This window comes from Sapajus apella, unplaced genomic scaffold (genome assembly GCF_009761245.1).
Source record: "Sapajus apella isolate SASKATOON/1434 unplaced genomic scaffold, GSC_monkey_1.0 scaffold12, whole genome shotgun sequence".
NCBI classification, from domain to species: domain Eukaryota; kingdom Metazoa; phylum Chordata; class Mammalia; order Primates; family Cebidae; genus Sapajus; species Sapajus apella.
In genome coordinates this window covers 23795458-23823313 of record NW_022436952.1, presented here as the reverse complement: position 1 = coordinate 23823313, position 27856 = coordinate 23795458, and the positions used below count along the sequence as shown (strand labels likewise).

The 27856-nt window shown below is 41.3% G+C and overlaps 1 protein-coding gene across 2 annotated transcripts in view; it reads right to left on the bottom strand.

Moving 5' to 3' along the window:
- STX8 (syntaxin 8) overlaps positions 1–27856 on the bottom strand; it is a 314660-nt gene that overhangs the window by 112993 nt on the left and 173811 nt on the right. For both annotated transcript variants that reach the window (XM_032280297.1, XM_032280296.1), the window contains exon 7: positions 11784–11885. In XM_032280297.1, the coding sequence (XP_032136188.1) occupies positions 11784–11885 (102 nt within the window). The remainder of the gene's footprint in view (positions 1–11783; positions 11886–27856) is intronic.

Below are 27856 nucleotides of genomic sequence, written 5' to 3'. Positions count from 1 at the left end.
ATCAAGAGAAACTATCTGGAAGCTAATGAAGACACATACTGGAGATTCAAGTGAAGTCTGGGTCTGAGATGTAGAACTGTGAGTTACCCATGAAGCTAAACGAAAAAGCAGATGCAGTGGCTTAAGGAAAAGTATCAACCAGGCATGGTGGCTCACACCTGTAATTCCAGCACTTTGGGAGGTCAAGGCAGGAAGATCACCTGAGGTCGGGAGTTCAAGACCAGCCTGGCCAATATGGTGAAACCCCGTCTCTACTAAAAATACAAAAATTAGCCAGGCGTGGTGGTGTGCACCTTTAATCCTAGCTACTTGGGAGGCTGGGACAGAAGAATCACTTGAACCAGGAGGCAGTGGCTGCAGTGAACTGAGATTGCGCCACCGCACTCCAGCCTGGCAACAGAGCAAGACTGTCTCAAAAAAAAAAAAAAAAGTATCAAGGAAAAGAGAGCAGAGGACTGAGCCTTAAGTATTGTCCTCAAAAGAGAGGGGAAGAGGGAAAAAAATGAGAGGCCATGGAAAACTAAATGAGCACCACAGGTTCCATGATCTGGTCCCAGCTGGTCTAGCTTCATTTTCCATGCCTCTCAGGCAAGCAGCCTTGATCCCAGCCACACAGGCTACATCTCATTAGAGAAACTCGGTGTTGTCAATGCCTTCTTCAAATCTATTTCCTGCTGCCTGAAATGCTATTTTCTCCTGCCTGTGTTACAATTTGTGTTTTGTTTTTTGAGACGGAGTCTTGCTTTGTCCCCTAGACTGGAGTGCAATGGCGTTACCCCGGCTCACTGCAACCTCCATCTCCCAGGTTCATAACAATCCTCCTGCCTCAGCCTCCTGAGTAGCTGGGATTACAGGCATGAACCACCACGCCTGGCTAAGTTGTGTATTTTTAGTAAAGACGGGGTTTTACCATACTGGCTAGGCTGGTCTTGAACTCCTGACCTCAAGTGATCTGCCTGCCTTGGCCTACTGAGGTGCTGGGATTACAGATGTGAGCCACTGCGCCTGGCCTGCATTACATTTCTATTCACCTTTCTCAAATGACCTCAGGCCCAGGCTTCACCACTATGCTATATACGCATGTAAGAAGTGTGCACTTGTACTCTGTAACTATATACAAGTAAAAAATATTTTTTAAAGGCAAAAAATGAGCCCAAGAGTTGCCCCAAATGCCCAAGAGTTGCCCCTCATAGTATTTCCTGTACCTCTAGTGAAGCCTTTATCACATCACCCTGAGTTTGCTGCCTTCCCATTTGGTTGAGCTCTCCATGAGGTCAGGGACAAGGACTTCTTCATTTAATCCTCAGTGGTGTTCAATAAATGATCACAGAAAAAAAGAAGGGAAGTTATGAGCAATCAAGGTGGCTGGATAAATCTTGACATAATGCTGGGTCACAGAAACCAAGGAAGAGGAGCTATTTTTGCCAGAGAGAACCACCTCAAATACTAAAATCTATTCCAGGAGAATGAAGGCTGATGAGAGACACTGGATTTCAATAAGAATCTGCCACTACTAAGGTTAGGGTGGGGGTTGGTTTCTGACACATTATTGCAAAATAATTTGGAAATATATATCAAAAGGCTTAACGCTGTTCGCACCCTGAGTCTGAATAAATCTACTCGGGAAATACATCTGTAATGGACCATGTGGGGTTTTTTTGGTTGGTTTTGCCTTTTTTTCCCTGTCCGGATCCAAGCTGTGTTTCTGTTTTGAAGGTGTTCCTGTCACGTGACCTCTTGGTAGAGGGCAGGTCCTCACTTTCCATTGAGGATGCCAAAGCTATGAGATTCTTTTTATTTTTTTTGCGGGAGACGGGGGGTGGGGGACAGAGTCTCATTCTATCACCCAGGCTGGAGTACAGTGGCTGCAATCTCGGCTCTATAACCTCCACCTTCTGGGTTCAAGCAATTCTTCTGCCTCAGCCTCACTAGTAGCTGGGATTACAGGCACCTGCCATCATGACTGTCTAATTTTTGTATTTTTAGTAGACACGGGGTTTTGCCATGTTGGTCTCGAACTCCTGACCTCAGGTGATCCACCTGCCTTGGCCTCCCAAAGAGCTGGGATTACAGGCATGAGCCACCATGCCCAGCCAAAAGAAGGGTTTAAAACAAGTGTTATCATAAACTTGTGAAAAAATTACTTGCAAAAAAATGACTAGGAGTAACAAAATATTAGGCAACGAAGTATTTTTCCTTAAAAATTCTACTTAACTTTTAAATTACAAAAGTAATACAGGCTTACTGAAAAATATTCTGAAGATATAGTAAGAAAACACTGATGATCCCAACACCCAGCTCCACGCCTTGCCCATGCTCACCATTCCCACATCACCAACTGTGACTGCATGCCCCACCCCTCCACACCTCTCTTCATACTCTAACCAACACTGTTTATGCGGGTCTCTCTCTCCTTTTCTTTCCTCCCTCCCTCTCTACCTCCCTCCTTTTCCTTAAATGGGACCATAGTACATAGTATATTCATTCTCCTGGAATAGCTTCTAGTATTTCAGGTGGTTCTCTCTGGCAGAAATAGCTCTTCTTCCTTGGTTTCTGTGACCCAGTATTATGTCAAGATGTATCTGGCCACGTGGGTTGCTCATTCCTTCCCTTCCTTTTTTCTGTTATCATTTATTGAATACTCCCTGCTCATTTTGGTTTGGTTTTTCATTTACCAAACTCAGAAGCAGCTTGTCTTACTAATTCTTCAGACCTCTGCTCCATGTCACAGCCTCTTGGAAACCTCTGAGCCCTTGGCTGCCTCAGACCCATCTGTACTACCTGCAATCATTAGTGATTTACAGCATGTGTCCCTCACTCTCCTACATGCTAAGTCCTATCTACCTTTTTTTTTTTTTTTTTTTTTTTTTTTTTTTTTTTTTTTTTTTTTTTTGAGACAGAGTTTCACTCTTATATCCAGGCTGGAGTACAATGGTGAGATCTTGGCTCACTGAAACCTCCACCTCCTGGGTTCAGGCGATTCTCCTGCCTCAGCCTCCCGAGTAGCTGGGATTAAAGGCAGCCAACACATCTGGCTAATTTTAATTTTGCATTTTTAGTAGAGAGGAGGTTTCACCATGTTGACGAGGCTAGTCTCGAACACCTGATCTCAGGTGATCCACCCGCCTCAGCCTCCCAAAGTGCTGGGATTACAGGCGTGACCCACCATGCCCAGCCTTTTGTTTGTTTGTTTTAAAAGAAACAGGGTGTCATTGCTGCCAGGCTGAAGTGAAGTAGCACAATCATAGCTCAGTGCAGCTTTCAACTCCTAAGTTCAATGGATCCTCCCATCCCAGCCTCCCAAGTAGCGGGGACTACAGGCATGAACTACTGTGCCCAGTCCTACCTACATTTTAGCTTCAGTTCCCAGCCCAGTACCTAGCACACCAATGATACCCATTAACTGTGCTGGCATGGGTGAAGATGAAAACAAATAAATGGGAAAACCTGAGGACAAGATGGCTTTGAAGTCAGATACGCACTGGTGAGGGACAGGCATTTCTCCATAGATACTGAATTAAGGATGGCACAGGGGGTACAGAGACAGACACATAACAATGTAAAGAAAAGGGGGCCGAGAAATTTAACTACCTGACATCAATGAACCGTGATAAGGGAAAGAAGAAAAAGTAAAAACAACAGCCAAATAGAAATATTCTTTTTGTGTGTGGTGGGATGGACTTTCCCTTTTGTTGCCCAAGCTAGAGTGCAATGGTCCGATCTCGGGTCACTGCAACCTCTGCCTCCCGGGTTCATGCGATTCTCCTGCCTCATCATCTGGAGTAGCTAGGATTACAGGCACGTGCCACCACACCCAACTAATTTTTGTATTTTTAGTAGAGACGGGGTTTCACCACGTTAACAAGACTGGTCTCAAACTACTGACCTCAGATGATCTGCCCGCCTCGGCCTCCTAATGTGCTGGGATTACAGGTGTGAGCCACTGTACCCAGCCAGAAATATTCCTGATAAACAGTATGATAAATAAAGGAACTGGCATCGTTATTTCTTTGCTCCAGATAAATTGCTTATGCTTGTAAAATGTTAAAAATAATTCTCTGAGAGACAAAAGTAGCTCTAAGTTCTGTTAAATAAACTAGACTACTCAGAACTCAGTTTCTCACCTATGTTTTATAAGGTTCAAAAGTGCTAATATGAGAAAAAGCATGCTGGTCAGGCACAGTGTCATACATCTGTAATCCCAGCACTTTGGGAGGCTGAGGCAGGCAGATCACTTGAGTCCAAGAGGTTGAGACAAGCCTGGGCAACATGGTGAAATCCTGTCTATAAAAAATAAAATAAAAAGTAGCTAGGCATGGTGGCGCGAGTGTCTGTAGTCCCAGGTACTCGGAAGGCTCAGGTGGGAGGCTCATTTAATCCTGGGAGGTGGAGTTTGCAGTGAGCTGAGATCATGCCACTGCACTCCAGCCAGGGTGACAGACCAGAGAGACCCTGAAAAAGAAGAAGAAAGAAAAGAAAGGAAAAGGAAAAGGAAAAGGCAAGGAAAGGGGAAAAAAAAGCAAGCCAGGTGCGGTGACTCATACCTGTAATCCCAGCACTTTGGGAGGCTGAGGCAGGTGGTCACTTGAGGCCAGGGATTTGAGACTAGACTAAGCAACATGGTGAAACTCAGTCTCTACAAAAATTAGCCAGGCATAGTGATGCACACCTGTATTCCTGGCTACTTGGGAGGCTGAGGAAGGAGACTCAAACTCGGGAGGCGGAGGTTGCAGTGAGCTGAGATGACGCCATTGCACTCCAGCCTGGGCAAAATAGCAAGACTCCCATCTCAAAAAACAAAAAACGAATTAAACCCCATATCTTAACATAGCTGGAGTTTATAGAGGACTCACTAGTACTAGTCACTGTGCCACCTACCTGTTCCCACTTAGTCTACAGAACAACCACGTGTACTAGTAATTGCTATCTTCCTTTCTTTTTTTTTTTTTTTTTTTTTGAGACGGAGTTTCGCTCTTGTTACCCAGGCTGGAGTGCAATGGCGCGATCTCGGCTCACCGCAACCTCCGCCTCCTGGGTTCAGGCAATTCTCCTGCCTCAGCCTCCTGAGTAGCTGGGACTACAGGCACGCGCCACCATGCCCAGCTAATTTTTTGTAGTTTTAGTAGAGACGGGGTTTCACCATGTTGACCAGGATGGTCTCGATCTCTTGACCTCGTGATCCACCCGCCTCGGCCTCCCAAAGTGCTGGGATTACAGGCTTGAGCCACCGCGCCTGGCTATCTTCCTTTCATAGTGAAGGAAACTGAGACTTAGAGAGGGCAAGCCGGTCTCTAAGTCACCCAGGCCATAAGTGGCAGATCCCAAACTGTGCCCCAGGACTGTCGGATGCCACACCCATGCTGCAAGGTACTACTCTTAACCAGGGTCCTGCGCCACCTCCCTAAGAAGATCACATTCTGATGAGCTGAGGGCAGATCCAATGATGGTCGATTGAGATAATATTAATACAATGTCAGCTGGGTTGATTTCTAACCACATCACTGAAACGCTACTAAAATCACAATACATGTGCTTAGACAACATTACGTAATAGTCAATATGCTGGGAAGCAAGACTGTCCATCCACCCGAGTCATTCAGAATTCTTAGTCTGGTCTTTCACAATCGGCGCCCTCTGTCAGACTCAGACAAGGCTCTATTTTGAATTCTAATGAGGACCAGGCACACTGAATATTTAAACTGCAATTACAAAGATCCTACTTTTATGTAAATGTCCTTAATGGAAGTAACAGATCTGAAAATACATAGAGGTACCAGCGGAAAATATCAGTCTAATTTGCATTTAGAAGCTAGAAAAAAAAATCAGTATTGTTTTCTACTTGATGCTATCATCGGGGTGGGGCTGGGGGGAAGAAAAGGGAGGAAAATCCACATAAAGATCTCTGTAAAAATTTTAAAGCCTGTGCTCCTGAGTGAAAGGTTCACAAAGAGGTACTTGAATCCCTTGTTAAGAACTGAACAAACAAATTCATCATTGGGCTTTTCTCCCGTGTGGCCCCTTGCAGCTCAGTCTGTATTCATAACCAGAAATTCTCTCACTGCTCAAGCATCTATGACTGATATATCGGACCATCAAGGAAGATATGCCAAGGGTAGCAAAACAAAAGGCCATTTCATTATTCACAACCTATTTTTGCACTCCTTTGTGTAAAATGATGATGTGCTGGCTGCTATCCTCACCGCACGCAAGTCCTCTTAAACAGTAATAGAATGCCCTGTGAACGGTAATTGAGTTACACTCGACTGGGCTGCTTAATTCCCACCCCCCATAGTTAAAGTACACCTTGCTTGCAGTTTCATTATGCATGTGTATATGTTCATACATAGAATGACCAATGTGGGCTCGCCCTTGAGAAGAGCAGGTGGTTAACTCTTTGCTGTATCTCGAAACTCTTGCGACAACCTTCTGCCCCTCCCCTCAAATGCCTTTTTTATTAAGATCATCATTTAACCGCCCGGTATTTGGGTATTCTCTTCAAGATGCTAACATTTGTTAAATGGAATATACTCTTTTTTTTTTTTTTTTTTGTCTTCTGGTTGATTCTCTCTTTTGTTGGTACCAAATATGTTCACTGGGTTGGGTTTTTTTTGTTTTTTTTTTCCAATTACCTGTTATTTCTAGAAGTGCTATCTGGTCCCTTTTCAAAATTTCTATGTTGCTTATTATAGTTTTCTTTTTCCTTTCTTTTCCTTTTTTTTTTTGACATGGAGTCTCACTCTGTCACCAGGCTGGAGTGCAGTGGTGTGATCTCGGCTCACTGCAACCTCCACCTCCTTGGTTCAAGGGATTCCCCGGCCTCAGTCTCCCAAGTAGCTGGGACTATAGGCGCACGCCATCATGCCTGGCTAATTTTTTGTATTTTAGTAGACACAGGGTTTCACCATGTTGGCCAGGCTGGTCTTGATCTCCTGACCTCGTAATCTGACCACCTTGGCCTCCCAAAGTGTTGGGATTACAGGTGTGAGCCACCTCGCCCAGCCTGTTTTCTTAAAATGCTTTCAAGCTTGTGATTTATTTTATTATATTTAAAAAAGCAGAATTAAGTTTATAATCAACATCTGATAATTCATTGCCTTTAGAAATTTACTTTTAGTTGACTCCTAGCATCCTAGAATAAATACACTTTCCTCTAGAGAGGCAGTTCATTTGTTTTTGCCAGGCACCTGAAGCTATAACAAGTGAGTCTGCCTCAAAACAAATTCATGGTATGATGCTTCTGGTTCACCCTGAGTATGTATGTCGAGGGGGTAAATTCACCTGAGGGCCTTTCTGTGACCACAAGTTATCAATAACTGTATTTTTCCCCCTTTCTTTTTCTTCTCCTATTCTGCTCAGTGCCATGCTGCCTTTTCCACAACCTCCCAGGGCAAGTTTAGTTCTGGTTCACTTTTACTCTGAGGGTGTAGCTCTTCGGGGTCCCAGTTTAGTGTGGGAAGGGTCTCCCATTACATTTTCTAACTGGAGTGGGTGCCCAGGGACTTAATTTCCAGCTGGGCGTGGTGGCTCATACCTGTAATCCCAGCACTTTGGGAGGCCAAGGCAGGTGGATCACAAGGTCAGGAGTTCAAGACCAGCCTGACCAACATGGTGAAACCCTGTCTCTACTAAAAATACAAAAATTAGCCAGGTGTGGTGGCAGGCACCTGTAATTTTCCAGCTACTCAATAGGCTGGGGAAAGAGAATTGCTTGAACCCAGGAAGTGAAGGTTGCAGGGGGAAGTGGAGGTTCCAGTGAGCCTAGATCAAGCCACTGCACTCCTGCCTGAGCGACAGAGTGAGACTCCATCTTTAAAAAAAAAAAAAATTAACGAAAATACTGGAAAGCACCTAAGGCTTTAGAGGCTGAAAGCAAAACAAAACCAGGCTAGTACGAAGGTTCCTAAAACATTTAAACACTGACTTACCATTTTATCCAGCAATTCCACTTCTGGCTATATGCACAAAAAAGGTAGGACTTGAATAGATATTTGTACAGCAACATTTACGGTGGCATTATTCGCAATAGCCAAAAGGTGAAACAACCTGTGTCCACTGACAAATGGATAAACAAAATGTGATATCTACATAAAATGGAATATTATTCAGCCTTAAAAAGGAATGAAATTCTGATACATGCTACAACACGGATGAATCTTGAAGACATTACCCTAAATAAGTGAAATACCAAAGTATACACATGATCTTGCTACTCGGGAGGCTGAGGCAGGGGAATCACTTGAACCTGGAAAGTGGAGGTTGTGGTGAGCTGAGATCGTGCCACTGCACTCCAGCCTGGGTGACAGAGTGAGACTCTGTCTCAAAAAAAAAGAAGAAGAATGAAGAATTTTCTTTCTTCAGTATCTATTTAACACTGCTGTACTGATGAACTTCTCCCTTCTGAATCATTACATACAATTCTGTGACTGATAATATATATATATATAATTAAATAAAATGAGGCATGAGATAAACGTATATAGTTAACTTATTTTAAAATATAGACACAAGTTTTCAAAATGTATTTTAGTACTTCTGGGAGTCCCTAAATTTTCTTTTCTTTTCTTTTTCTTTTTCTTTTTTTTTGGGGGGGGGACAGAGTCTTACTCTGTTACCAGGATGGAGTGCAGTGGCACAACCTCAGCTCACTGCAACCTCTGCCTCCCCAGTTCAAGCAATCTTTGTGCCTCAGCCTTTCAAGTAGCTGGGATTATAGGCATGTGCCACCATGCCCAAATAACTTTTGTATTTTTAGTACAGACGGGGTTTCACCAAGTTGGCCAAGACTGTCTCAATTTCCTGACCTCGTGATCCACCTGCCTTGGCCTTCCAAAGTGCTGGGATTACAGGCATGAGCCACCATGCCTGGTAATTTTTTTTTTCTATTTTCAAAAAAACACTTAAGAGTCCAGCTCAGAAGACATTATGATACTTCTGGGCAAAAATACTACATACCAGATAATAACATAAAATGAAAAATTGGCGACAGTATAGGAAATGTTTTGCATTCATTATGACTTCATAAGTGACATGTGTGGAGTTACCATGTTGCAAACACAAAACATACCAACATGTCTATGAATATATTCATTCCAAACTAGCAACATAATTGGTGATAACAAAAATGTATATAACATTATTTGTCTTCCTGCTTTAGAAATATAATAACAAGAGCTTAATACCATTAATTGCTCACCGCATGCAATGTACCAAACATGGTTCTAAGTGATATACGTATTAGGATGGTGCAAAAGTCATTGCAGTAATGACAAAAACCACAATTACTTTTGCACCAACCTAATGTATACGTATATAACCACATATACATACATACACATATATATTATATACGCATATACACACATATATATTATATGCATACACTCATTTATTTCTCATAACAATCCTTGGAGGTCTGTATCTTTATTATCCCCATTTTAAAGATGGGAAAATTGAGGCAAAGGGGAGTCTGGACTTTCCCAAGGTCATGCAGCTAGTGAGAGAAGCCTGGGTGTGAGGCCAGGCTCCAGAGCCCACTCTCATGACATACGCTCTGGCACCTCTCACATACATATGGAAAGCTGGGGAAGATGACCAGCACTACACACCTTATATCGTCCATACAACTGAATTTTGACAACCAAGTTATCCACTTTCTTATAATAAGGAAACTTAGGCCCAGATAATAAGACAGAGGTGGGAGCGAACTCATAGCTCTCATCTTTCAAGTTTCAGGATCTAGCATAGATAACAAAGTCCCTGTGGCCTGCAGTTATTCGAGAAGATTGATAAAGCAAAATTGAGGAGCAGAAGCACAGGGTGGGATGGTCTGGCACTCCGGCAGGACAGTGGTGATAAAGGGTCTCAAGTAGGCCCCCTGGGGCTCCACTTCCTCTCAGTTTCCAGAGTCTCTGTGTGCCTGACCCTCTATTATCCAATTGTTCCAGCCTTCTTTCTTTTTTTCTTTTCTTTCTTTTTAGAGATGGGGTCTCGCTATGTTGCCCAGGCTGGAGTGTAGTGGCTATTCACAGGCTCTGATCAGCACAGGAGTTTTGACCTGCTCCATTTCCAACCTGGGACGGTTCACCCCTCCTTAGGCAACCTGGTGGTCCCCCGCTCCTGAGAGGTCCCTATTTGATGCCAAACCTAGTGTGGACATCCGATTGGCATAGTGTACTATAGTCCAGAACTTCTGGGCTCAAGCGATCCTCCCACCTCGGCCTACTGAGTAACTGGGACTACAGGCATGTGCCACTGTGCCTGGCTAGCCTTCTTTCTTATAAGCAAAAACAGGCAGGGAAGGTGATGCTTCTGAAGCTGCACACCTCAGGGACCCTTGCACAGAGCTTCTAAGGTGGGCAGATTGGGAGCATCCATTATATTTTTCATATTAAAAAGGCTGAAAGTTTGGCAAAGTATGTGCTCAGATCTCTAGTATTTTGTTTGTTTTAATAGCTATTGTAATTCTTTTTTTTTTTTTTTTAGAGACAAAGTTTCACTCTGTCACCTAGGAACAGACAGTACAATAAACTTCGAGTGCAGTAGTAGCACGATCACAGCTCACTGCAGCCTCAACCTCCTAGTCTCAAGTGATCCTCCTGTTTCAGCCTCCTGAGTAGCAAGGACTACAGGCACGTACCATCATGCCTGGCTAATTTTTTGAATTAATTAATTTTGAGATAATGTCTTGCTCTGTCACCCAGGTTGGAGTGCAGTGGCAAGATCTCAGCTCACTGCAACCTCTACCCTCAGGGCTCAAGAGATCCTCCCTCCTCAGTCTCCTAAGTAGCTGAGACTGCAGGTGCATGCCATAACATCTGGCTATTTCTTTGTATCTTTAGTAGAGAATGGGTCTCACCATGTTGCCCAGGCTGCTGATTTTTAAATCTTTTACAGAGACAGAGGTCTTGCTATGTTGCCCAGGCTGGTCTCAAACTCCTGAGCCCCTGCATATGGCCTGTAATTCTATGTTTCATAGGTATGTCAGCTTTATAAACTTGGTGCACCTTTGTGAGACGAAGCACCAAAAAACCATCACTGTGATTACTACCGCTGTTACCATCATTTATCGCCACTTACCTTTGGGCAAGGCACTGCGCACGGGCAATACACAATTTAAACCTCACAAAAGTCTGCATCGGAATTTCTGCAGAACAAGTACCTGCAGCAGAACTGCTTGGTGTACTTGTTCAACAACAAACATTCTTGAACTCCGCCCTAGACCCACTCAATCAGAATCCCTAGGGGAGGGCCTCAGAATCAGTATTTTAAGCAAGTTCTTCATGCCATTCTTATCTTGGCATATGAATCCCCATTTTACATAGAAGGTATCAAGAGGTAAAGTGAGCTGACAAAGATGCCATCGCAAAACACAGGATTTGAACTCAGTGAAGCCTGTGGTTATTTCCAGACGGCACAAAAGGAAGTGAGATCCCCTTTGAAACCCACCAACCAGTATAATGTTATACAATTTCCCAAACCATTAATCTCTGTAAGCACACAGAAAGGGCTCTTTTAAATTAAAAAAAAAAAAAAAAATTACAATGAATGATACGCCCTCTGAACTCCACACCATTCATTTCATTTTGACAAGATTGAACCATCTTTTAGCACTTTCAGTGCTTCATCAAGTGGCACTGCCTATATCAGAAGAGCAACCAAATCCCTGCAGTAATTAGACAAACACAGGAAACTCAGAGCAGAGTAAATCCACAAGCTGTGGCAGAAACAGAGCCATAACGTAGCTACCAAGAGGCTGACTTTTGATAACCTGTTGACTAACGTACCACAAGAGGCTGACTTTCGGTCCACCATGTTTACACGCCTGGTTTCAGTGCGAAGTTTCTCATCTGTGTTCTCCACTAGGTTGGCAAGGTCGTCAATTATTTCTAGAAAGGAAAGATACATAATTAATATCCCTAAAATGCCCTGGTTCACATCACAGTATCACAGCTGTGGTTGTTCTTCCTAGCAATAATTATCTCACATGCAGTAACTGAAAATGTACAGAACTCATGTCGATTCTTTGAAAACTGCAATTCTGATTCTAAAAGGAAAAAAAAAAAAAGGAGCAGTAAAGAAGAAAAGTGATTGAACACAATTCCAGGAGACAGGAGAAATGCCATGATCAGAGGAAAGAAAGCATTACCCACCAAATTTATGCCTAGCCAAGCTGTCATTCAAGTATAAAGGAACAGACAGGCCAAGTGAGGTGGCTCATGCCTGTAATCCCACACTTTGGGAGGCCAAGGCGGGGGGATTGCCTGAGGTCAGGAGTTTAAGATCAGCCTGGCCAGTTTAAGACCAGCCTGGGGGTGGGCACATGTAATCCCAGCTACTCGGAAGGCTGAGGCAGGAGAATCGCTTGACCCCGGGAGGCAGAGGTTGCAGTGAGTCAAGATCGCGCCACTGCATTCCAGTCTGGGTGACACAGTGAGACTCTGTCTCAAAAACAAAAACAAAAAAACTAGACAATACAGTAGACATTAGGGACTACCTGCGTCCTTTTTGAGAAAACTACATGATGAATAAATCTAGCCAGTCAAGATATAAATAAAGAGATAATGGAGAGAACTGAATCCATTTAAATACTGAACTAAGAGTAAAATACATGGATTAGATAACAGAAAGGTATAGAAATGTCACGACAGTAACAATGTAATTCCAAATGAAAAATTAGTCAGTGGTTGGGAGTAGGGAAGGAAGGTGAAAAGAATTTGATAGTACTAAATTCTTCATCTCTCATAGCAAAGCATATCGAGCAGTTGAAAAGTTAATCATCTAGACATTTGCAGCCTTTTAAAATCACCAAAACTTCCGTGTTTTTTGTTAAGCTTGAGGGATCTATTAGTAATTACTATCTCTTGTAAAGAATCCTTGATGTGAAATTCATCTCTCTCTTTTTTTTTGGGGGGGGATGGAGTTTCACTCTTGTTGCCCAGGCTGGAGTGCAATGGTGCTATCTCAGCTCAACGCAACCTCCGCCTCCCGGGTTCAAGTGATTCTCCTGCCTCAGCCTCCTGATTAACTGGGATTACAGGCATGAGACACCATGCCTGACTAATTTTGTATTTTTAGTAGAGACAGGGTTTCTCCATGTTGGTCAGGCTGGTCTCGAACTTCTGACCTCAGGTGATCCACCCGTCTCAGCCTCCCAAAGTGTTGGGATGACAGACGTAATCTGTAGGTGGCCACCTACAGTCCCAGCTATTCGGGAGGGTGAGGCAGGATAACTGCTTGAACCCTTGGCCAACATGGTGAAACTCCATCTCTACTGCTCCCAGCCCTCTTTTTTAACTCTAATTTTTTAAAAGTGAAATTGAGCCCTTCACAACTTTTAAAATAGCATATATAGTATGATCCTAACTATGTGAAATTATTTGTATCCATCTTTTAATATCTACAAACCTATAGGGATACATGTGGATAATATTAATCTAATCCTAATCATGATTACTGCTAGATGGTGAGATCCTGTGTGACTGCTGCCTTCTTCCTTGCATTTTCCTGTATTGTTTGAATTTCTTTCTTTCTGTTTTTTTCAGAGACAGGATCTTGCTCTGTCACCCAGGCTGGATACAGGGGACTGTGATAGCTCACTGCAGTCTTCAATCACTAGGCTATAGCAATCCTCCCATCTCAACCTCCTGAGTACCTGAGACTATAGGCATGTGCCACCACTCCCAGGGAATTGATTAAATTTTTTTGTAGAGATAAGTCCCTGCTCTGTCACCCAGGCTGGTCTCAAATTTCTTACCTCAAGAGATCCTCCTGCCTCAGACTCTCAAATTGTTAGGATTACAGCCATGAGCCACTGTGCCCGGCCCGAATTTCTTACAGTGGGCATATATAGTCATACGCCGCAATATGACATTCTAGTCAATGACTGACTACATATACAACAGTGGTCCCATAAGTGGTACAGTATTATAAGTTACAATACTGTATTTTTACTGTACCTTTTTTAGTTTGGATACAGAAGTATTTACCATATTTTTTTTTTTTTTTTTTAAGATGGAGTCTCACTCTTGTTGCCCAGGCTGGAGTGCAGTGGTGTGATAGCGGCTCACCACAACCTCCTCCTCGCGAGTTCAAGGGATTCTCTTGCCTCAGTCTCCTAAGTAGCTGGGATTACAGGCACCTGCTACCACACCCGGCTAATTCTGACACGGGGTTTCTCCATGTTGGTCAGGCTGGTCTTGAACTCCTGACCTCAGGTGATCTGCCCGCCTTGGCATCCAAAAGTGCTGGGATTACAGGCGTGAGACACTGCACTTGGCTTTTTTTCTCTTTTCTTTTTTTTTAGATGGAGTCTCCCTCTTGTTGCCCAGGCTGTGATGTAATAGTGACTCACCACAACCTCCTCCTCTCGAGTTCAAGGGATTCTCCTGCCTCAGCCTCCCAATAGCTGGGATTACAGGTGCACTCTACCACCGCCTGGATAATTTTTGTATTTTTAGTAGAGATGGGGTTTCACCATGTTGACTGGGCTGGTCTCGAACTCCTGATCTCAAATGATCCACTAGCTTTGGGCTTCCAAAGGGCTGGAATTACAGGCGTGCCACTATACCCAGCCATATTTATCATCTTGCTACAACTGCTTACATGCAATAACATGCTGTACAGGTTTTCAGCCTAGGGGGAATAGACTATACCATACATGTAGCCTAGGTGTGTAGCAGGCTTTACCATCTAGGCTTGTGTAAGTATACTCCATGATGATCACACAGTGATAAAATTACCTAACGACACATTTCTCAGAATGTATCCCTGTCAAGGGATGCATAATTATTATATTTTTCATTTTGGTTTTTTTCCCTCCCTTCTCTCTCCTTTTTCCCTATTTTTATAGTGACAGATTTGGAGATGTGTTGTTCAATACGAATAACCATTTTTCTTAAAGCATTAAGTAAAGCAAACAAGGAAATCAAATAAAGTTTCCAGAATGATGTGTGAGCTGAGTTCCAAAGCCTGTGTGTGTTAAAAAGCAGGAAAAAGGCAACCCATGTAAAAAGAATCATACCCAAAAGGCACAGAAGAGTTGGGCATTCCTGCTTCTTGCTTTCTGTAGCACTTCCTACAAACCTCTTACTTATAGACCCTATAGTTATATTCTATTGATTTGTTTACTTGTCTTTAACAGAAAGATTATGATATAAACTAATTTTTATTCTTCCTTATTTCTCCCACTCCTAGGAGAATGCCTTGTATACAGCAAGATAAAATCAATATGAAAAGGTAAAGACAATGAATGGGCTGGACGCAGTGGCCCACACCTGCAATCCCAGCACTTTGGGAGGCTGAGGGGGGCGGATCAGCTGAGGTCAGGAGTTTGAGACTAGTCTGGCCAACATGGTGAAACTCCATCTCTACTAAAAATATAAAAATGAGCCAGGTGTGGTGATGGGCACCTACAGTCCCAGCTATTTGGGAGGGTGAGGCAGGAGAATCACTTGAACCCTTGGCCAACATGGTGAAACTCCATCTCTACTAAAAATATAAAAATGAGCCAGTCATGGTGGTGGGCGCCTATAGTCCCAGCTATTCAGGAGGGTAAGGCAGGAGAATCACTTGAACCCAGGAGGCACAGATTACAGTGAGCTGGGATCGTGTTACTGCACTCCAGCCTGGGGGACAAAGTGAGACTCTGTCCCAAAAAAGGGCAATGAATGAATGGAGCCTACAACATAAAAGCACTGTATAATTTTCACAGTATTTTGCTGCTTCTTAGAAAAGTGGATCCAAGCCAAATTTGTCAAATATTATCTATGTAACACCTGCCTACAAAATTTTTTGCAATAAATTGTCATTTAACGATTCATTCAGTACTTTCTAGTCCCTTGTATTCAATAACATAGTGTCTCCCAATTTTCTTCTAATTTATCCAGAAGCTCCATCTAGAGTTTTCTCTTAAATGCAGACGATACTCAAGTTTTGCATTGTTACTCGATAATATTACCATGGTGATTTTACATACCTTTTACCTTTTGTTTCGTCAATATTTAAATAAAAAATTTAAAAAAGTCTGCTCTAGATAGCTCTCCAAAATTCTTGACCCAATTGCCTACTACCAATTGCTACCTTGAAATAGCAACATATGACCTCAAGATTTCTAAAATTAAACTCTTTAACTTTCTCCTAATTTGACTTCCCTCCTATATTCCCTGTCTCAATTAATGTTATCATCATTCATTTTCTTGCCCAAGCTAGAGATCTTAAGAGTCACTTGGACTTCTCCCTCACTGTTCTTTATCTGATATTCTATTTGTTAGCCACCTCTTATTGATTCTGCCTCCCCAATATCTCTCAATTCTATCATTTCTCTTAAACTCTGTTACTAATTTGCCAGTGTTTTAAAAACCATGTCCTAGCCAGGGTTGGTGGCTCACACCTGTAATCCCAGCACTTTGGGAGGCCGAGGCGGGCGGATCACGAGGTAAGAAGTTCGAGACCAGCCTGGCCAACATGGTGAAACCCTGTTCCTACTAAAAATACAAAAATTAGCCAGGCATGGTGGTGGGCACCTGTAATCCCAGCTACTCAGGAGGCTGAGGCTGAGGAAGGAGAATTGCTTACATCAGGTAGGTGGAGGTTGCAGTGAGCTAAGATTGTGCCACTGTACTCCAGCCTGGGCGACAGACCAAGACTCCATCTTGGAAACAAACAAACAAAAAAACAACAATATCCTAACTTATCTTTGTTTCTAGTCCTGATTCATTTTAATTCATTTTCCACACAATAATCAAAACATATTTGAATTCTCTCATATTTCAATGAATTAAAATTTAAATGGCCACACATATCTAACAACTCAGCTCTAAAGCAATATATTAAAAAAGAAACCAAGGAAACACACACACACACACACACACACACACACATACACACACACACACCCTATCAAGGGGTATAGTTTTAAAATAAAAATTAACAGAAGAAATAAAATTAAATACTAAAAATGTATGATTCAAGAAAAGAGGTAAAGAGGAACAAAAGACGGACAAAAAGAATAGAAACACAATAACTATCTGGCATGCTTAAATTCAGCTATGTCAACAGTCACATTAATGTAAATGGACTAAAATTTTCAATTAAAAGACAAAGGATATCAAGCAAGACTTGACAAAAAGATGATACAACTATATACTTTGATATGAAACTCACTATAAAGCATAGTGTTTGCATAAGAAAGTTGGCAAAGCCATATTAGTATCAGACCAGACAGACTTCTAGCAAAGGAGGATTATCAGATATTAAAGAAAGTTTTCATCATGATGAAAGGACACATGTCGAAAAGGGGAAATTCTGTAATATTCAAAAATTAAGGAAACACCCCTGGTTTCCCCACAAGGCAAAGATGAAATCACAAGAGAAAGCAGAAAATATACTGAAATGAGTTAAGAATGACAGCTGTGATAGACAGGATGTTTGTGTGCCTTCAATATTATGTTGAAGCCTAATCACCAATGTGATGATATTTGGATGTGGAGCCTTGCGGAGGTGAATGGTGATAAGAGTAAAGCCCATATGAATGAATGAATTCCATTCCATGAATGAGGTTTATGACCTTATAAAAAATTTCCTAGAGCACTCTCTCATTTATTCCACCATGTGAAGTTACAACAAAGGCACCTGTCTATGAATCAGGAAACAGACCCTCACCAGACACCAGACCTGGAGTGCTTGATCTTGACTTCTCAGCCTCCATAACTGTGAGAATTTCTGTTATTTATAAGCCACCCAGTTGGTGGCATTTTATTATAGCAGCTTGAATAGAACAAGACAACAATGTAGCATAAAAGTTTTGAGGATGCTACTAAAGCAGTACTTAGGAAGAAGTTGATTGTTCTAAATGCATTTATTAGCAAAGAAGAAAGATGTAAAATCAATGAGCAGACTCAAGGAGGTATTAGTATGATCATCTCAAATGCAGAAAAAGGATATGACAAAATTCTGTGTCCATTCATGATACAAATTCTCAGCAAAATAGAAATGAAAGGGAATTTCTTCGGCCTGAGAAAGGACATCTATTTAAAAAACACTCAGAGCTCGGCAAGGTGCAATGGCTTATGCCTGTAATCACAGCACTCTAGGAGGCTGAGGTGGGTGGATCATGAGGTCAAGAGATCAATACCATCCTGGCCAACATGGTGAAACCCTGGCTCTACTAAAAATACAAAAATTAGCCAGGTGTGGTGGTACTTGCCTGTAGTCTCCGCTATTCAGGAGGCTGAGACAGAAGAATCACTTGAAACCGGGAGGCAGAGGTTGCAGTGAGCTGAGATCACACCACTGCATTCCACCCTCGCAACAGAGAGAGACTCTGTCTCAAAAACAAACAAAAACACACTCTCAGAGCTAATATCATACTTAAAGGTGAAACATGGAACACTTTTTCTCTAAGATCAGGAACAAGGCAAGGATATCTGCTCTGACAACATCTGCTGAATATTTTATTAGAAGTCCCACATTGTTCAATAAGACGGGGGGCAGGGGGAGTAAAAAGGTAAGAAAGGAAGCTGTAAAGCTGTACTTGCAGATGACATGATTGTATATACAGAAAACTATAAAGTCTATTTAATAACTACAAGAACTAGGAAATAAATCTAATAAATTTACATATATAAAGTCAATAGTAAAATGCAATCTATTTCTATATAGCAGTGATAAACAATGGAGAAAAATAAAAGTTAAAAAATTCATTATAATGGCATCAAAAGCCATATTACATACTTAGAAATAAATCTAACTGGAGATATGTAAGAGCTCTACAGTAAAAACTATAAAACGTTTTTGGGAGAAATGAAAGAAGGTCTAAACAGATGGAGAGCTACACTATATTCATGGATTGAAAAGCTCAATATTTTTAAATTTTTAATTGACAAATAATTGTAGATATTCAATAATTTTTCTTTTTCTTTCCTTCCTTCCTTCCTTCCTTCCTTCCTTCCTTCCTTCCTTCCTTCCTTCCTTCCTTCCTTCCCTTCCCTTCCCTCCCTCCCTCCTTTTTTTCTTTCTTTTTTTTCTTTTTTTTTTTTTTTTTTTTTTTTCCAAACCCAGTGTTTCAGGAATAGTGATGTTTCAAATCATATACTGTAGAGTGATAACAGCAGGGTAATTAGCATATCCATCATCTCAAACATTTCTCATTTCTTTGTGTTGGGAACATTCAATATCCTCCTTCTAGCTATTGAAACTATAGAGTATATTATTGTTAACTATAGTCATCCTACGGTGGTGCAGAACTCCAGAACTTATTCCTCCTATCTAGCAGTGATTCTGTATCCTTTAACAAATCTCTCCCCATCCCTCCCTTCTCCTCTATCCAACCCAGTCTCTCGTATCCTCTGCTTTACTTTTTACTTCTATGACATCAACTTTTTTAGCTTCCAAACTGCAAAAGAACACACGGTGTTTAACTTTCTGTTCCTGGCTTATTTCACTTAATGTCCTCCAGTTCCATCCATGTTGCCATGAATGACAGGATTTCATTCTCTTTATGGCTGAGAGTATTTTATGGTGTATGTACACCATCTTTTCTTTATCCATTCAACTGTTCTTGATCACCTACATTGATTCCATATTTTGGCTACTGTAAATAGTGCTGCAATAAACATGGGGGTGCAGGTGTCTCTTTGTTATACTCATTTTCTTTCCTTTTGATCAATGCCCAGTGGGCAGGATTCCTTGGATCATATGGTAGTTCGTTTTTTTTGAGACATAGGCTTGCTCGTTTTCCAGGCTGGAGTGCAGTGGCGTGATATCAGCTCACTGTAACCTACATCTCCCAGGTTCAAGCAATTCTCCTGCCTCAGCCTCCCAAGTAGCTGAGATTATAGGCACCCACCACCATGCCTGGCTAATTTTTGTATTTTTAGTAGAGACAGAGTTTCACCATGTTGGCCAGGCTGGTCTCAAACTCCTGACCTCAGGTGATTCACCTGTCTTGGACTCCGAAAGTGATAGGATTACAGACGTGAGCCACCACACCTGGCCAATATGGTAGTTCTATCTGTAGTTTTCTGAGGAACTCCCACGCTGTTCTCCATAGTAGCTGTACTAGTTCACATACTCACTAACAGCATGTAAGAGTTCCTTTTTATCTCCACATATCCTCATCCTCATTTTTTTTTTTTGTTTTCTGTTTGTTTGTTTTGGTATTAGCCATCCTAACTGGGGTGAAATAATATCTCATTATGGTTTTTATTTGATGATTACTGATGTTGAGCATTTTTTCATAAATTGGTGGGCCATTTATATGAGAGAATACAATATTTTAAAAACATTGATTCATTTATTTCAATTGACAGATATTGTATAGAATTTTATAGATTGACTGCAATCCTAATCAAAATTCTAGCAGGCTTTTAAAATGAAACCTGCAAGCCAATCTTAAAATTCAGAGAGAAAATTATTTAGAATAGCCAGAATAATCCTGACAAAGAAAAACAAAGTTGGAGGTACTATGTTACCAAAATTCACAATTTATTATAAATATATAGTAATCAAGACAGTCTGATACCGGAATAAGGACAAACAGATCGATGGAACAAAACAGATCCAGATAGAGGGGTGTGTGTGTGTGTGTGTGTGTGTGTGTGTGTGTACTCACGCGTGCATGTGCACGTACTCAACTCTCACCAAAGGTATCAACAACACAGTCAATCAAATAGTGAAAGAAAAGTCTTTTCAACAAATGTCGCTGGAAAAACTGGATATATGTATGAGGAAATATACCCTCAACCTTTTTTTCTCTCCATACCAAAAAAATTGCTTTTGATTCATAGACTTAACTGTAAAACCTAGAACTGTTAAAGCTTCTAAAAGAAAAAAAAAAATAAGAGAAAAATGTCACAGCCTGGAGTAGTTAGGCAAACATTTCTTGGACAGCCCGTAAAAAGTTTATCTACAAAAGAAAAGAAATTGGTCAATCTGATGTCATTAAAATAGAAATTTTCTGCTCATCCAAAGATACTATAACTATATATATATATATATATATATATATATATATAAAACATTTATCTGACATAGTATTTGTATTAAAATATATAAAGATCTCCTACATATTAACAATTAAAAAAACCAAATTTAAAAATAGACAAAAGATCTGAACAGATGTTTTACAGAAGAAGATATACAAATGGCCAATAAACACATGAAAAACAGTTCAAATATTGTTAGCCATTAGGGGAATGCAAATTTCAACCACGATGAGATACTGCTTGAGACCCACTACAAGGTGAAAGCTAAAGACTGACCATACTAATTGTTGGGGGAAAATATGGCACAAAGGGCTCTATACAAGTGTTCGTCAATTATAATCGAGTTAACCATATTGCTACCATTTTACCCAGAAATTTCACTCATAGGTTTTTGGGTTTTCTTTTTGAGGTGGAGTCTTGCTCTATCACCCCAGTGCTGGAGTGTAGTGGCACGATCTTGGCTCATCACAACCTCCACCTGTGAGTTCAAGCGATTCTCTTGTGTCAGCTTCCTGAGTAGCTGGGATTACAGATACACACCACTGTGCCTGGCTAATTTTTGTATTTTTAGTAGAGATGGAGTTTCCCCACATTGGCCAGGCTGGTCTTGAACTCTTAACCTCAGGTGATCCACCTGCCTTGGCCTCCCAGTGTGGTGGGATTACAGGTGTGAGCTACCGTGCCCAGCCCACTCCTGGGTATGTACTAAATAGAAATAAAAGCCTATTTCTCAAAAAAAAAAAAAAAACCTGTAAAAAATATACATAGCAACCTTATTCATGAGGGCCCCAAACTAGGAACAACCCAAGTATCTATCATTAAGAGAATGGAAAAGCGAATTGGGGTGTATCTGTTCAATGGACTACTATTCAGCAATAGAAAGAATGAGCTACTCATCCATGTCACAGCTGTCTAAATCTCAAAAGAATTTTGGCTGGCTAAAATAAGAAAACAACAATCATTATATGCTTTATGATTCCATTCATATGAAATATAAGGATAAACCTAGCCTACAGGATAGACCTCAGAAAGCAGTTGCCTCTGGGGTGCTTGACTAGAAAAGGACATGAGGAAACTTCCTGGGATGATGGAAATGTTCTAAAGGTCATACAAATTCACGCAAATGGGTACAGCTGTCAAAACACACAGAAGGGAGGAAGGGAAGTAAGGAGGGAGGGAAACAGGGAGGGAGGGAAGAGGGCAGGCAGACAGGCAAGACAAAACAAATGCCTTAGAATAACAAAATTTTAGACCTGCAAGAATCATGCAATCACCTTGTAGTTCCTTCCCATCTTATAACATCCCTGGCAACAGGACGGTTAATCTTTCACTAAACACTCCCAGAGACTGGTAACATGGAAACTCATGAGAAAATCACTTCCACGGCTGAGTTAGAGGGTGACTCTAATAAAGTCCTTTAAACTAAGCTAAAATTCTGCCTGCTCTCAACTTCTTCTCAAATACCTACCTACCTTAGGTATTTCTTTTTCTTTTCTTTCTTTTTTTTCTTTTTTTTTTTTTTTTTTCAGACAGGGCTTCACTCCTGTTGCCCAGGCTGGAGTGCAATGGTGTGATCTCAGCTCACTGCAACCTCCACCTCCTGGGTTCAAGCGATTCTCCTAACTCAGCCTCCCGAGTAGCTGGGATTACAGGTGCCTGCCACCACGCTTGGCTAATTTTCTGTATTTTTAGTAGAGACAGGGTTTTACTATGTTGGCCAGGCTGGTCACGAACTCCTGACCTCAAGTGATCTACTCACCTTGGCCTCCCAAAGTGCTGGATTACATGTGTGAGCCACCATGCCAGGCCTAAATAACTCTATTTTTTAAGTTATACAAATTATTTAATAGTAGTTTATAATGAGAAGGGAAAAAGTAAACATTATCCAAATACCCCAGTATAACAACGTGCAATGGTACGATCTCAGCTCACTGCAACCTCCACCTCCTGGGTTCAAGTGATTCTCCTGCCTCAGCCTCCCGAGTAGCTGGGATTACAGGTGTGCTCCACCACGCCCGGCAAATTTTTTATTTTTAGTAGAGACAGGGTTTCACCATGTTGGTCAGGCTGGTCTTGAACTGTTGACCTGGTGATCTGCCCACCTCGGTCTCCCAAAGTGCTGAGATTATAGGCATGAGCCACCGCACCTGGCCCAGTTATAATTTCTAATGGTTACAAAATAGTCATTCCATAAAATAGACATTCATTAAGTAATAGCCCATTGTTGGATACTTACAATGTTGCTATATTTCTACATAATGAGTCTATAAATTCTTTCCTCCATTATCAGTGTTCTTTTGTATCATTTCCTTAACAAAGTGTGATTATAACTGCCTCATAAACTTTGAAACAGATTGCCAAATTATTTTTTAATAGACTTGTACTGCCACTGTTGGTTTGATGGAATTCATTCCAGTTGTCAGTTACTATGACCTCAGAAGATTTCCCAGGCCAGAGAGCCTCGGGGAATTCCCACTCTGCAGACCACGCACTACCAAGGTGGGAATTCCCCTAACCACAGTCTATTAAGAGCAAATTAAATACAGGTTTCAGAGTACAGGTTGTGAAACAACCAGCTGACTAGCTCAGATTCCTGACAATAGAGCATCCAAAGAGAAACTGATATCTTGCTTCCTGGTAAGTACTTGCATTTGGTTTCATGAAGGAGCTTATACTTCAATCACATGTTAATTTGAGATATCGAGTGCCATTCCAACACAGAATGGACAAAATGGAACAAGGTAAAGTATAACACAAAACTGACAGAATCACAAGGATTAAGAAATATATGTCAAAATATCCGACTCCAATAATACTTCATAATTTTTCTACTCTCAATGACAGCCTCTATACATTCTGTATAAAGGGAGAGAGTTTGCTATGTATTTTCAGATGCATTTGGTGCCTTGTTATATCCATAATGGCAGTAGTAAAGTCATTATGTTATTATGCCTTTTGCTTAGATTGTTAATATTTGAAGACAAATGTAAAAAAAAAAAAAAAGAAAAAGAAAAAACTATAGTGAAGAGTTTTTTTCTTTTCTTTTCTTTCTTTTTTTTTTTTTTTGAGATGGAGTCTTGCTCTTTCACCCAGGCTGGAATGCAGTGGCATAATTTCAGCTCACTGCAACCCCCACCTCCCTGGTTCAAGCAATTCCCCTACCTCAGCCTTTCCAGTAGCTGGGATTACAAGGTGCATGCCACCACGCCTGGCTATTTTTTTGTTTTGTTTTGTTTTGTATTTTTAGTAGAGACAGGGTTTCACCATGTTGGCCAGACTGGTCTCAAACTCCTGACGTCAAGCAATCCACCCACCTCGACCTCCCAAAGTGCTGGAGTTACAGGCGTGAGCCACCACGCCCAGCCAAAAAAGTTTTTCTTGAGGGTATTAATTTAACTCCTTCTGTTCCCTATAATTGATATCATTCTCAAATTTATCAATGGAAACCAAAAATGCGAGGGAGACCTCTAATAATACTGTACACTAGGAAAAGATGTCAAATACATTCCAGAGAACAGGAACACAAGGGAAAAACCATTCTGTGACTTGGCAAAGGAAAAGTAATGCCTTGCCTATGGTACCCTGTGGCAGGGAGCTGCGAGAAACTCCAGCAGACCGAAGTGGAGCCTCTGGGAATCCCCCAGACTTTGAGGTCACAGGGAAAGCTTTCTTGCCTGGGAGAAATTTCCCTTGGCCACACTTGCTCACACCTGATACACAGCCAGGTGGGCCAGGTTAGGCAAAAAGCATGCTCCTTTCCTACCTCCTCCTGACCGTAAAACAAGGTCTTTCATCTAGGCTTAAAAACGCGTAACAGAGGCCTAGACTAAGACAGAATCCTTCCTGACTTCTAATAATAGACAGACACAGATTCCTGTGTGTGAAGATGAATAAACAGGCCACAGGTATAAAGAAAGAGCTCAAAATGAAGAAACATTTGAGGAGTGTTGAATGCTCTCTTTCCCTTTCGCCTTCTGCCTTAGAAAATAAAATTCCTTCAAGAAAAAAAGAAACCAGCCAGCTGGGGTGGCTCACACCTGTAATTCTAGCACTTTGGGAAGCCAAGGCAGGTGGATCACCTGAGGTCAGGAGTTTGAGACCAGCCTGGCCAACATGGCAAAACCCTATTTCTACTAAAAATATAAAAATTAACTAGGCATGCTGATGGGAGCCTATAATCCCAGCTACTCAGGAGGCTGAGGCAGGAGAATCACTTGAACCTGGGAGGCAGAGGTTGCAGTGAGCAGAGATCGCACCATTGCACTCTAGCCTGGCCAAGAGACTCTATCTCAAAAAAAAAAAAAAAAAAAAGGAAAGAAAAGTGGGGGAGGTATTTTAAATTAAAGAGGTATAACAATTAAATTCAATCTGTACTCTCTGATTGCTGGAGCATCCCCTCAAAAAAGAGTGACAAAGGACTTTATTGGGGCAAAAAATGGGAGCAATTTAAACAGAAACTCCATATTAGTCAATATTACCATATCGAAGTTAAGTTTCTTGGATATGCTAATGACACTGTAGTTGTATATAGGAAAACATCCAACACAGAAGAATATTAGGAGATAGATTAGGAGACAGATGCCAAAGTATATAGAAGCATTTAGGAGACACCCTTACCTTACTTTAAACAATTCACAGGCCAGTGTGGTGGCTCACGCCTATAATCTCAGCACTTTTGGAGGCCAAGGTGGATGGATCACTTGAGGTCAGGAGTTGGAGACCTGCCTGACCAAAATGGTGAAACCTCATCTCTACTAAAAATACAAAAATTAGTTGGATGTGGTGGTGCATGCCTGTAGTCCCAGTTACCTGGGAGGCTAAGGCTGGAGAATTGCTTGAACCCGGGAAGCAGAGTTTGCAGTGAGCTGAGACACTGCCATTGCACTTCAGCCTGGATGTTGCAGTGAGACTCCGTCTCAAAAAAAAAAAAAAAAAATATATATATATATATATATATATATATATAATTTGTTCCAGGAGGAAAAGGTACATAAATACACACACACACACACACAGAGAGAGAGAGAGAGAGAGAGAAAGAGAAACAAAAAAGCAAAACAAACGTGGTTACATGTTAACAATCGGTAAATCTAGTAAATAAAGGGTGACCAGATATGCCTGGGAAATATACTGTTAACTTTTCTGTAGCTTTAGAAAAACCTTTAAAATAAAAGGATGAGAAAAAATAAAGCCACAAACTTAGACTGGACTACAGAAGAAAAAAAAAAAAAAGAAAGAAAAGAAACCATATTGCTATATAGATGGGAAGTATATAGCAGAGTAGGGTAACTAACATCCTATATTTCAGGCTGGAGAAATAAAAAGGGAGACTCACAGCCCATAATTCACCAGAAAGACCACAGACTGGGAGGAGCTTAGAAAAGCAACCTCTTAGGTGGGAGGATCACAAGGTCAAGAGATTGAGACCATCCTGGCCAACATAGTGAAACCCCATCTCTACTAAAAATACAAAAATTAGCTGAGTGTGGTGGTGCACGCCTGTAGTCCCAGCTACTCAGGAGGCTGAGCCAGGAGAATTGCTGGAACCCAGGAGGCAGAGAAGCAGTGAACCAAGATTACGTTACTACATTCTAGCCTGAGGGACAGTTTTGCTCTGTCTCAAAAAAAAAAAAAAAAAAAGAAAAGAAAAGAAAAGCAACCCCTTAAAGTTGTTCATGAAGTCCTGGATTCTCCTTTGAGAAGTGCATGCATGGATCTGACCCCAAATAGTATACACAGACATTGAGAACTGAACTACAGGACAGAAAACCACCCAACATCCCAGCCTGGCCACCGGCTACCGCACATATGGGACAGACCCAGACAGTACTGCAAAGGCTCTGAAAACTTCCTTCAAAAGCAGCTGGAACCTGTGCCCTGAACTCAACCAAGGAAACTGCCTACTAAAATAAAAAAAGTCAACATCCCTGTAGGATTTTAACCAACAGCCAGAGTCTCATAACAAGAAAATCAAAATGTCTAGGATCCAACCCAAAATTGTGCAGCATATGAACAGCCAGAAAATTTCAAGTTGCATAAGAAACTTGGGAAAAGACAAGATGCCATTGCTAAGAAGCAGAGTTGTTGGAATTATCTGACAAAGACTTTAAAGCAGCTATAATAAAAATGCTGGGCTGGGCACTTTTCAGAGCTGAAGCGGGATAACTGTCTGAGCCTAGGAGTTCAAGACCAGTCTGGGAGAAACTGCCTCTACAAAAAATAAAAAATTAGCTAGGCATGGAGGCAAGAACCTGTAGTTTCAGCTTCTCAGGAGGCTAAAGAAAGAGAATCACTTGAGCCCAGAAGGCTGAGGCTGCAGTGAGCCATGATTGCACCATCGCACTTCAGCCTGGGTGACAGAGTGAGACCCTGTTTCAAAAATAAAAAATAAATAAAAATAAAAATGCTCCAACAAGTAAAGGTGAGCACTCTTGAAATACAGTCTCAGCAAAGAAACAGAAAATGCAGAGAGGAACCAAATGCAAATTTTGAAACTGAAAAATACAATAACCAAATTTGACTGGATGAATGGATATGACATGGGAGAGAGGTGGTGAACTGGAAGATAGTTCAAATAAAAATGAATAGAGCCTCGGGGACCTATGGGACAATGGGAGAAGGTCAAACATTCATGCCACAGGAGTCTCAGAAGAAAGAAAAAAGAGTGTGGGGCCCAGAAAAAATACATGAAAAAATAATGGCTGAAATTCAATTTCTACATTTGGCAAAAAACATACACCTACATATTTGAGAAGCTCAGCAAACTCCAAACAAGCTAAACACAAAGAAGTCCAGACCACAACACTTCAAATCCAAACTGCTGAACACTAAAGACAAAGAAAAAAAATACTGAACACAACCAAAGAAAAACAACA